The sequence below is a fragment of the Hydra vulgaris genome, chromosome 01 (genome assembly GCF_038396675.1).
Source record: "Hydra vulgaris chromosome 01, alternate assembly HydraT2T_AEP".
NCBI classification, from domain to species: Eukaryota; Metazoa; Cnidaria; class Hydrozoa; order Anthoathecata; family Hydridae; genus Hydra; species Hydra vulgaris.
The window spans coordinates 42853533-42865000 of record NC_088920.1 but is presented as its reverse complement, the minus strand read 5'-3'; the positions used below and the strand labels follow the sequence as shown (position 1 = coordinate 42865000).

At 30.2% G+C, this 11468-nt stretch overlaps 2 protein-coding genes across 2 annotated transcripts in view; both read right to left on the bottom strand.

Moving 5' to 3' along the window:
• Positions 1 to 2803, bottom strand: part of LOC136075353 (uncharacterized) — a 3546-nt gene extending 743 nt beyond the window's left edge. The window contains exons 1-3 of the mRNA XM_065788239.1: positions 761 to 2803; positions 177 to 678; positions 1 to 76 (exon numbers count right to left, since the gene is read on the bottom strand). The exon at positions 1 to 76 is cut by the window's left edge and continues 166 nt beyond it. Coding sequence (XP_065644311.1) covers positions 1 to 29 — 29 coding nt within the window. The 5' untranslated portion in view covers positions 30 to 76; positions 177 to 678; positions 761 to 2803. The remainder of the gene's footprint in view (positions 77 to 176; positions 679 to 760) is intronic.
• Positions 1 to 3160, bottom strand: part of LOC100211417 (uncharacterized) — a 29414-nt gene extending 26254 nt beyond the window's left edge. Inside the window, exon 1 of the mRNA XM_065788237.1 lies at positions 2802 to 3160. The gene's annotated coding sequence lies outside the window, so the exon portion shown is untranslated. The remainder of the gene's footprint in view (positions 1 to 2801) is intronic.
• Positions 3161 to 11468: the final 8308 nt, after the last annotated feature.

The following is an 11468-nucleotide window of genomic DNA, read 5'->3' as shown; positions in this document are numbered from 1 at the left end:
TTAAAAAGTGGAAGGTTCACTGTGCTCATAGTGTTTGGGGCATCTCTTTTTTTTTATTCCTCCCAATAGCTGAAACCTAATAAAATATATATTAAACATATATTAAATGTTTATTATTAAACAGGTGAAAATACATGGTTACAGAAAATTATTTAAAACATGTTGTAAAATTCTACCTTTCTTAGCATTTTCTCAGATCACCATATGTTCGCAAACCTGCACATCTATTGTTCAAAGATTTCAAAGAAATATCTAAATTGTAGTTTACATCGCATATACTTTCTTCCTTCTGTGTAATTAATCCTCGGAGTGACCGTAATTTAACATAGCAATATGGACAAGGATTTGTTGAGGTGGCTGTCTGCAGACCATTGACAACCAAAATTAATTTAAAACCAGCTACAAAAACAAAAGGAATCCTATCTAACTTAATTAGATTAAACAGCAGTTTCATGTTTTCATAAGATTTTGACACCTGTTAACTTTCTTTTGTTGCAAGCTGTACCCCCTTTAGAATACAAGAATCTTTTTTTTTTTTTTAGGAAAGCTCAGTTCCTCTAAGTTTTTTAACTCTTCAGTTTCATCCTTGGTTAATTCACAATTTAGCTCTGGGTAATAACTTTCTGGTAAAATTGTTGCACTAATTTTTAGAAAACCCTGGCCTCCGTCACCCATTACCTAAATTAAACAAATTTACTTCTGAAAATTATATTACAAATTAAAAATTAAATTTTAATGTAATTATAAAATACAATGATACCTTTATGTATACTTTTCATTAATCTCTCTAGCTATCATCACGGCATCCAGAATATCTTGTGAATCTGCCCAACAAAATTGTTCTCTTTGCTTTTTCTTTAGATTCACCCTCTACATCAAACATATCTTATGTAATATGATATAAATTTTTCAAAGATTTAGATTTTTTTGATGCCTGTTCTCTGTGATAAGCAGAACAGCCTTTTTACCTATATTGGATCTAAAAAAATTAGTAAATTTTTCAATCACATTTGAAGATACTCCGGTATTTACCTGAAAGTTATTCAAGCATTCGCTTGAAAAGTTGATTCTTTTGGCTATATCAGGTTTTAAAACGATTCCTGATTTGTATCTTCCTTTTGAATGAAGCCCTAAGCAGATATTTTTTTTACTTGAATCTATTTCACTATCTGCCTTAGTTTTGAGTAATGAATTTATTAACTGGTTTTTTTCTTTTCCTAGTAAGGTTTAGTTTTAAAAAAATTCAATATTTTCTGCTGATTTAGTTTGCTTGCAATAATGGGACAGTCCCTTTCCAATTTCTGATTTGCAATATGAACAAATGATTATTGAATTTGAACCTTTATTACCTATAAATTTTGAATAATAATATTACTTTTTTCGTTTATTATTATATGTATATATAAATGTAAAAGCTTATAATATTTACATGATCAAGATTTTAAAGAAATCTTCCTAATTCCGGCAGCAGCCAGTAAGCCACTGTCTTCAGTAATGTCGATCTTCTTTTAAAGCCTCTTCCTTTAACGACAGGTTGATGAACAATATACCTTGCTGTGATGCATATATAGCAATTGCATTGTCTATCTCCACTAGTTCTAGTTTCTTTTATCAAAAATATGTCTTCAAAGTTTGGTATTTTAGGCAATTTTCTACTTTAATATCTTTGTCTTGCTCATTTAGTGTTATTCTGCAGGTACCACATATACTAAGAGGATATTTGCAGTATACTAGGTCAAAATCTGAATTTATATACATTTTAATTTGTTCAGCTATCTTTTCTGTGATTGCAAACTACTGAGACTTTTTTTTTTTAATTATTTTTTTTCCACATGGTGCACACACTTTTACTCTAGATTCGTCATGGTTTGCTGATTTGTTGGGCATATCAAAAGTGTAATACTCAATATTTACTTTTAAAGCATTAATTCATAATTTTCCAAAAAAAAAAAGAAGTTGTCAAAGATAAAGATTTTTATACTTATATGCATAAATAATATCATAGTTATTACTTCACATTTGTTGTCATTTCCGTTTATAATTACTTGATAAAAGCTCAAAACTTTATTATTTTAGTTTAATAGAGTTTTAGCTATTTAGTAACACAAAATTTTTTAAATTAAAAACCAGAAATATACACAAATGCTCTAAGTGATTTAAACCGGACAATGACGTTTTTAGGAAAAAATGGTCGATTTGAAAGTCATTTAAAAATCTTGGACATGCAGCTAGGATTTTAATTTCAACAGATTTTTGATGTACAAGAGTTCTTAAAGGATCTGGAAACAGTTTTCGTTGACATTTTTATCGATCTCGAATTTTTTGAGGGCCAGTATGAGTATATGTATATACATAACCTGGGTCTCAGAAGAAATAAAACTATATAAAAATTTTTAAAATAATACTTAACTTATATCAAAAGATTTTATTAAAAAATATCATTTAAAGCCTTAAAAAAATTTTTTTTATTTTTGTGAAAAGCATTGTAGCTTTTATTCGCAATAAATATAATAGTAGTATTTATATAACGTTGTAATAATTTTTATGTAAAATAATATACTACGGCAAAAAAAATCCCGCTTAATATCCCTCCTCCCGTTAATTATATTTTTGACCCTTCTGTTTTAAATATCTCCCCTCTTAACCTCTTTGATATTCAAGCAGGTGAAAGTGCACAGTAAAACCGTTATCAAATTATAATCAAATACAGGCATATCAAATGCTCTGCTTCCACACTTCCATTGGTAATTTCTTTACAAAAGTTTTCACTTTCTTTTAATATATTCACTTTCAATCGTAACCTTGTGTTTTTATGTGTGTCGTTTCATTGTAATCTTGCTCGGGCAGTATTTATTAACATTTGTCGCAAGTTTTGTTTGAAAAATTTTCTTCCAACGAAAAACAATGCAGGTCAAATGGTATAATTTTATAATTTGGGCCTTCTCTAGGTATACTTTGTAGAAAAGAGGCTGTTTATCTTTGGTAAAAACGTTGATTGGTCTGATACGTTTTTAAAATAGTAAGACAATTACACTGCTTCGTAATCATTCTCTCAGTATTCGTAGAAAACGGAAACGGAATGAAGCATTAGCACGGCGATCTTTCGTACATAAGTTTTCCTAATATTCATGGATCTACAATTTACCAAATGGTGAAACTAGCTCATGTATTTTTTTTTTTAAATTAAATACAATGCGACGTCACTTTAATTTGGAAGAGTTGGCGCATCATGCCGTCAGAAAGTTGTTCTTTTGTTTTCAAAAAAAAATATTGACATTTTGGCCAAACTCTGCAAATAAAATTCACTTTAAAGATTATCGACGCGCGGATCTTAAAAAACTCAAAACTTTTTTAAAAAGTAAAAAGGAAAAATAAAACCTTTTTATTAAGATAAGTGAAAAGTCTATTTAGTATCATATTTTCGTATAGAACTTGTATTTAAAAATTTAGTCTTTTTTCTCTTAAAAAAAGTGAGTTTAAGTCGAATGCGTTTTAAGTTTCAAGTTCTGCAAGATTGCGTATATAAATAGCAAAAAATGAAATTTGTTTAAATAAATATCGAAATAATAAATTCTTTTCTGTGTTTTGTTGCGTTTTGTTTTTGTTTTATAACTAAGAGCTGCATTTACAGCTTTTAAAGATTTTTAACTTTTTTTTTTTTTTATATATATATATATCACAAGAAAATGGACTTACTGCTCAGTAGGTATAGCAATACTTACGGCCTTGTTAAACAGTAAATAAAATATGTAAATACATATATTTAAGTCACATATATTTTAATGAATTACAATGTAATTTGTAAACACACCGAGTAACAATAAAAATGTATTAATTTCCCTATTATGCAATTTACACAGATTTTTATTTAGAGATCAAATGTTCGGACTGAAATAAGTAAATTTTACTTTTTTTTTTTAATTTATGAAAAGATTTAGCAAATCAAAAGCATGGGCCTGTTTACAATGTCTAATTTGTTAAACAGAAAATGGCTCAGTGGCCTAGAGTTAAATGTTAAGAAAAAAAAAATCAATGATTTTTTTTTCTAACATTTTTACTTCCAACGAGCAACCACTATTATATTTACTAAGTTACTGAAAAAAAAAAAGATGAAATTTATAGAGCAAGATAACAATTAATAGACAACTTAAAAGATTGCAAATTATATGAATCAGGAAAACAAGAGAAGGGCGAATTCCAAAGGACTAATGTTCGAGGAAAAAAACAAGACGAATAGGAATTTTGGGAGCACTTAGGAACAGTCACAGTAAAAGAATGAGACTTAAATGAATGACGAGTAACACGAGAATGAATTCTAGTAGATGGCACAAGAGATGCTAGCTTTTTAGAGCAGTGCCCATTATAGTATTTATAGAAAAGAAAAAAGAGAAGCAACATTACGACGATGTGATAATGGTTAGAGGTTGGCTTCAAAAGCAGCTTCAACAATGTTTACTAGGCGCTTTTGCATATTGTCTAAAAGAGAATCATTGACATCATTGGAAGATCCACCCCAGATATGGCAACAGTATTTTATATAAGGACGATTTGGCATTTATAGAGATAAAGAACAAAATCCTAAGTAAGAAAGTAGCGAGCACGATCAATAGATACAACCTTAGCAGATGTTAATTTTCTAATCAATTTGATAGATGGTTTCTAAGAAAGATTAGAAGTAATAGATAATCCTAGAAGATGAAGGGTAGATGACTCATCAAGTACATTACCGTTTATAAATAAAGGAAGATCTAGATAATAATCTATTATTAACAATTATTTGAAAAAAATTGAGTTTAATCTAAATTAAAGTTCACCATGCGTTGAGACCCTCATGCTGTAGCAGAAATGAGATCCTTTTCAAGCTTAAATTTCCCCTCCAAACAATCAGAGAATGTTATCAAGAAAAGAATATACAGTATTGGACAAAACATTTGCAACCAACATCGAACAATTCTAAAAAGTGTTTCTAATTTTACATGTCTTAAAAACGAAACGAACTATACTACCACAGCAAACAGTTCAGGAGTCTAGATTCATAGCATGCCATGACATGAGCAATCAGCTGACAGGTGACAGCACACAGGCGGAATTTCGTTGAAAAGTGCCGTTTTGCAGCGGACAAAACAAGTGCAACTTTTTTGGTTTGTTTCATTTTCTTGAGTCAGGTCCGTGTCAACGTCACAGAAGTTTTTTAAAAATTAAAGGAAGTATCCAGAAGTTTCCAGAAGAAGCATCTGGAAGCATCCAGTAGCATCCAGAAATATCCACAAACATTCAGAAGCATCCAGACGCATCCAGAAGCTTCGAAAAGAAGCATCTAGAATCTTCCAGAACAGGTTCATTTTACTATATAAGAGACATGTAAATCGACATGTAATTCAGTCAGTATATGGAAGTCAATTAGTCAGTATTATCAAGACAGTTTATTGAAGTGAGTTTTATCAGTGTTTTATCGAAGAACATCAATACAAGAAGCGAAATACAACAAGTTTTTCATTACATCAATACAGTCCGCATCCAACCAAGACGTTGTGTTCCACAGAGCATTATTGTATCATCACAAGGTAAATGTAAAACGGTAAGCCTTGAGAAGCGTGATTATTTATTTTTATTATTTTTATGACTTCAAGTGCAAAAATGGCTCCCGACAGTCTTGGATTGGAACTAAGAAAGAAAATTATTGGCGATTACGTAAATGGAATGTCACAAAAAAGTATTTGTGATAAATATTGCGTGAAAAAATGGACCGTATCAAGACTATGTTCCAAATATCGTTCTACGGGGAAGTTGGCAGCAGATAACAAAGATGGAAGACCGCGTTCCACCACTTCTAGAGAGGATTCTATGATCGTCAGATCCGTCAAGAAGGATCCCTGTATATCATCAGTCGAGATACAAAAGCAATTAGAGCTGCCTGTATCGGACCGAACAATCAGACGACGTGTTGTTGAAGCCGGATTGTTTTCTCGACGCCCTGCAAAGAAACCGCTGATTTCACTAAAAAACCAGAAAAAAAAACTTCTGTTTGCTACATCTCATTATGACTGGAAAATGCAGAAATGGCGAACTGTCCTGTTCAGTAATGAATCAAAGTTCAACATCATTGGGAGCGATGGCATTTGCCGTGCACGTCGACCGGCCGGAAAACGCCTCGATTTACGTTACTGCCATAAGACCGTGAAGCATGGTGGAGGCAATGTATTGGTCTGGGGGTGTTTTTCTGCTAACGGTCTAGGTCCAATACATCGAAACGATGGAATAATGGACCGTTTCATGTATAAAAATATCCTGAAAGATGTTATGTTACCTCATGCTGAATGGAATATGCCAATAAAATGGGTTTTTCAGCAAGACAACGATCCGAAACACACTGCAAAAGTAGTCAAGCAGTGGTTTCAAGACAACCACCTATCGGTGATGGATTGGCTGCCTCAATCTCCGGATCTCAACCCTATTGAGAACCTGTGGGAGATCGTCAAATTGATTAATTGAATTGAATTAATTGTGAAGATGTTCGTAATAAGGATCAACTGTTTGAACAAATCCAAAAGGCCTGGGCAGCGATTCCACAAAGTTTCATTGATCACCTGATCGAATCTATGCCTCGAAGATGCAAGGCTGTGATCAACAACAAAGGATTCGCCACAAAATATTGATAGCGAAATACAGCTTGGTCAACATTTTGTCGAGTTGCACTTGTTTTGTCCAGAAGGAAATCAATTTTTTTAAATACTTTTGATTAATTTATTAATTTTCGTGTACAAATAATGAACTTTGTGATGAATAAAACTTGAAGAACTTTGTCTCTAAACAGTTACATAGTTATTTCTCTAAATTGAAAAAATGCAGCACTTTTATATAAAGAAACTAAATTAGCATTTTTTGATTGCACTCGTTTTGTCCGATACTGTATATATATATATATATATATATATATATATATATATATATATATATATATATATATATATATATATATATATATATATATATATATATATATATATATATATATATATATATATATATATATATATATATATATATATATATATATATATATATATATATATATATATATATATATATGTATATATATATATCAAATACTCTAAAAATGTCGAGAGCAATAGCCTTAGCCTCTCCACATCTCTCTAATGCACGATAAAACCATTTGCTTATTACCGTTAACAAATAAGCAATAGAATGAGAAGATCGAAATCCATATTGATGATCAGAAAGTAAGTTATTAGATTCAAGATGAGAGATTAAGTAATTGTTAATTAAAGACTCAAAACCCTGCTTATGGTAGTAAGAAGACTAATGGGATAGTAGACGAGTAAGATCGCTTTCCAGAATTTTTGAAAATAGGGGTAACAGATGCCGCTTTCCAGCAGACTGGAAAACAAGACTTCGATAAGCATTTGTTAAATAGTTTTGAAAGTATAGACGACAACTCTGGAGAACACTTCTGCAAGGCTTTTACAGTTATGTTGTCCGGAACACAAGTTGTAGACGAGTTGAAACAGGAAATTACTTTAGGTACAGAATCTGGAATGATACGAAAATCAAGCAATGGACTAACCTGTTTGTTGGCTATATCCGGTAGAACGCGACTAGTGGAATCAAGAGATGATACTGATGAGAAGTTCTTAACAAACAATTCAGCTGTGATGTGAAAAAATCTGAACCATATAAGAGAAGAGGAATAACAAGTTTGCTCTTGTTATAGATACTGCTAAAGGTTCTCTAGAAGTCACGAAAGCCTAATTTTTGAGATGAAATACAAAACTTCGTGACCTGAAAATAGCGATCTTTGGCGTTAGACAATACCTTTTTACAATGGTTTCTAGCAGTAATAAACAGACGCCTGTTTTCTGGAGAACTGTTTTGCTGATAGATATGAAGTAATAGTTACGATTAGAAATTGCAGCAGCATAATGAAAGGAAAGCCATGGAGAAGAATGAGACTTGAGTCGGTATTATTGAGAGGGAATAAAGATTCCATGCCAGCCTGAATCTAAGATGTTACGTAAGAAGAACATTTTTCAGCAGTTAGACAAAAGATTTCCTCCCAAGGGCTATCACGAAGAAAATGAGGGATTCCGATGATGAAGAAGAATGAGATAGTAGTTTTAGAGAGATCAAACCGTGATCAGTAGCACCTAAGGGTGAATGTTGAGAAACTGAGCACTGACTAGGATCAGAAACAAGGCATAAATCGAGTAGAAAAGATGAATAATTCGGATTGTCTGGAAAACGAGTTGGAAAGTTAACTATTTGTGTTAGAGATTGGAAAAGGCAAAAGTTGTGGGCTTTTACATCTACACTCACATCTGAGTCACTGACACCAGAGCTAAGCCATTCTGTGTAATGAGCATTAAAATTACCGAAAACAATGATATTGATTGAAGAATAAAGAAAAAGGGCTAGGTCAATTTGATTAGAAATAGCATCAAAAAGAGTGTGGTCTTGAGATGAAGGAGAGCAATACAGAACAAAGAGAAAGGCAATAGAGTGAAGTGGTGCTAAAGGAAAGCACATAAAAGAATAATCTGTAGATTCAAACCTAGTTTCCCGACAAATGAGCTCTCACAAATGTATATGCCCAGGCTAAGCATGTGGCTATTAGAGTCTTTACGAATTAAAGGAAAATAACCATCAACACTAAGATTACAAGATGAGACAGCTGAACTCATATTAGTCACTCAAAGTGCAAGTAAGTCTGGTGAACTTTGCAAGAGATAAGACTCGGTAAAAGATTACTACAATAGGATGTGTCAACTTTTGACACACTCTATTTTAGTAATCTAAATCTGAAAATATAAAACATATCTCGTTGGGGAGAACGCTTAGTTTTTAACAAAAAAATGAATAAAAAATGAATAATTAGAGAGAAAAAAATTTGAAATAAATTTTTTTTTTTTAATTATTTGATAAACTCAATATAAACTTTATGAAAATATCATATTTTGTTAAAAAATCAAAAAAATAAGCTCATAATGGGTTTTTGTGAAGGTTACTTTTAGAAAAATTAGTCGATTTTTAAATATTTTAGACAGTGAATATTGTAGTAGGGTGCGCTGTCTTTTCTAAAACTAATAAGAAGTCAAACCCTTTTGTTATAATAAATAGTATATTATATACTAATACATTTTATAATATGCATTATATAATACTGATATCTTTATTAAAACTGACATATAATTAACAATTTATAGTTTATAAACTTTATTTAAAATTTGTGATTCCAACTAAGTTATATTTAGCATTGTTTGTGCTCATAATGCCTCTACTGTTTTCTTGTGCTCTTATATATCCCACTCGATTTTTATGGGAATATGTTTTTGCACAAGTCTCTGTAACCAATAGTAAACATTAAAAACAATTCAATTTCATTAAAAAAAAATTTAATTAGTTATTAAATTCTTGTAATTGTATTTAAAAAGAAACCTGCTCATGCAAATATGCAGATCTCTGTACAGTTTTCATTCTATTGCAACAACCTCTTTTTTTATATATTTTGGTTGTTTTAATTGGAGTAAAATATGCCGAGGTCCAACTAACCAGGAATATTTTATCTTTATTTGAAACCAGTGAATATTTTATATATATTTGAAACCAATGAAAATACTCACCAACAATAAATTCAATAATTAAAAGTAGATTTCTGAGGTTTTTTTCTGCTCGAAAATGAATTGAAACCCACAATTGAAATCTACAAAAACGGTTGGCTGTAGTGAGCCATCTGGAATGAGAAACGGACCTATTTCAAGGTTTATTAAATTTTTAGATAATACTTCAGATCTTATTGCTGTTAAAATTCTACATTCGTAAGCTTGATCAGCCGAAAGATCATTGAGTATTTAGTCTGGCAAAACAACGAGTGGTTCACCTAAAGTTACTTGTTTGCATTAGAGGGACATCGTCATATTTTATTCCAATTGAATTCCTTTTGCAAAAATATACTCCCATGAGAAGCGAGTAAGATATGTAAGAGCACAAGAAATCAGTAGGGGTATCATGAGCACAAACAATACTAAATATAACTTAGTTGGGATCACAAATTTTAAATAAAGATTATAAACTATAAATTGTTAATTATATCTAAATTTTAATAAAAATATCAGTATTATATAATGTATATTATAAAATGTATTAGTATATAATATACTGTTTGTTATACCAAAAGTGTTTGACTTCTTATCAGTTTTAAAAAAGACAGCGCACCTTACGATAACATTCACTGTCTAAAATATGAAAAAATCGGCTATATTTTCTAAAAGCAACCTTCACAAAAGCCCATTATGTGTTTATTTTTATTGGACTTTTTAACAAAATATGATATTTTCATAAAGTTTATATTGAGTTTATCAAATAATTAAAAAAAAAATTTCTTTTTTTTTTTATTTATAATTTTTTTTCTCTTTAATTATTCATATTTTAGTCATTTTTTTGTTGAAAACTAAGCGTTCCCCTCAACAAGACATGTTTTATTTTTTCAGATTCAGATTCCCTATAAAATTCCCCACAAAAATGAACCCCCTTACTTTTAAAGCTTGATAAAAACAGGAAAAAAACAACACTCGTTACCGTAACATTCTTTGTCATAAAATATGAAAAAAGTGCCTGATTTTTGTAAAATACCTTTCACAAAAACCCCTTTTCTGTGTTTATTTTTACAACTTTTTAAACCAAATAATAAATTATCTTAAAATTAAACATAACAATTATTGAGTTAATCAACAAATTTAGAAAAAAAAAAAATTTTTAATATAGTTTTGCCCTGTTAATTAGTCATATTTTGGTCAGTTTTCCGTTCAAAACAACGCTGACCCACCCAGCAAGACATTATTTTTCTAAATTTTTTTTTTGTAGATTCGGAATCTCCATATAATTCTACACCATTGGTAACCTTGCAGTTTTTTAAATTGAAAAAAAAAAAAATCGACTAACCCTATTACTACAACCTATTTTAACAGCCTTCATATTAGTATTAGAAGCCGTAAAATAAGGCATTAAATTTAATTGCTTTTTAAACTTTCAATAAAAACAAATAAAACTTTTTTTGTTTTATTTTTCATAAATTATTGCAAACATAGATTGACCAATAGACACGTCATAATGTACATAAATTAACTGACCAATAGGAATAGGTGCAATAAAATGTACCGGTAGCGAATAAAAAAAAAGTTAAATTTTCTTCTTAAAACAATTGCCTTATGATTAAAAAACTGTTTTCCATTGTAAAAATCCCCTCTAAAACTACATACGTGTATGCAGAATCGGACGCTTTAACTTTAAGGCATTGTGAAAACTCCAAATTTATGAAGGTTTGTGCTTATCTCAAACAAGAATGTTTATTAAAAAATATTAAACAAGAATGTTTATTAAAAAATAACAAACAAGAATGCTTATTAAAAAATATCAAACAATAATATTTATTAAAAAATATCAAACAAAAATGC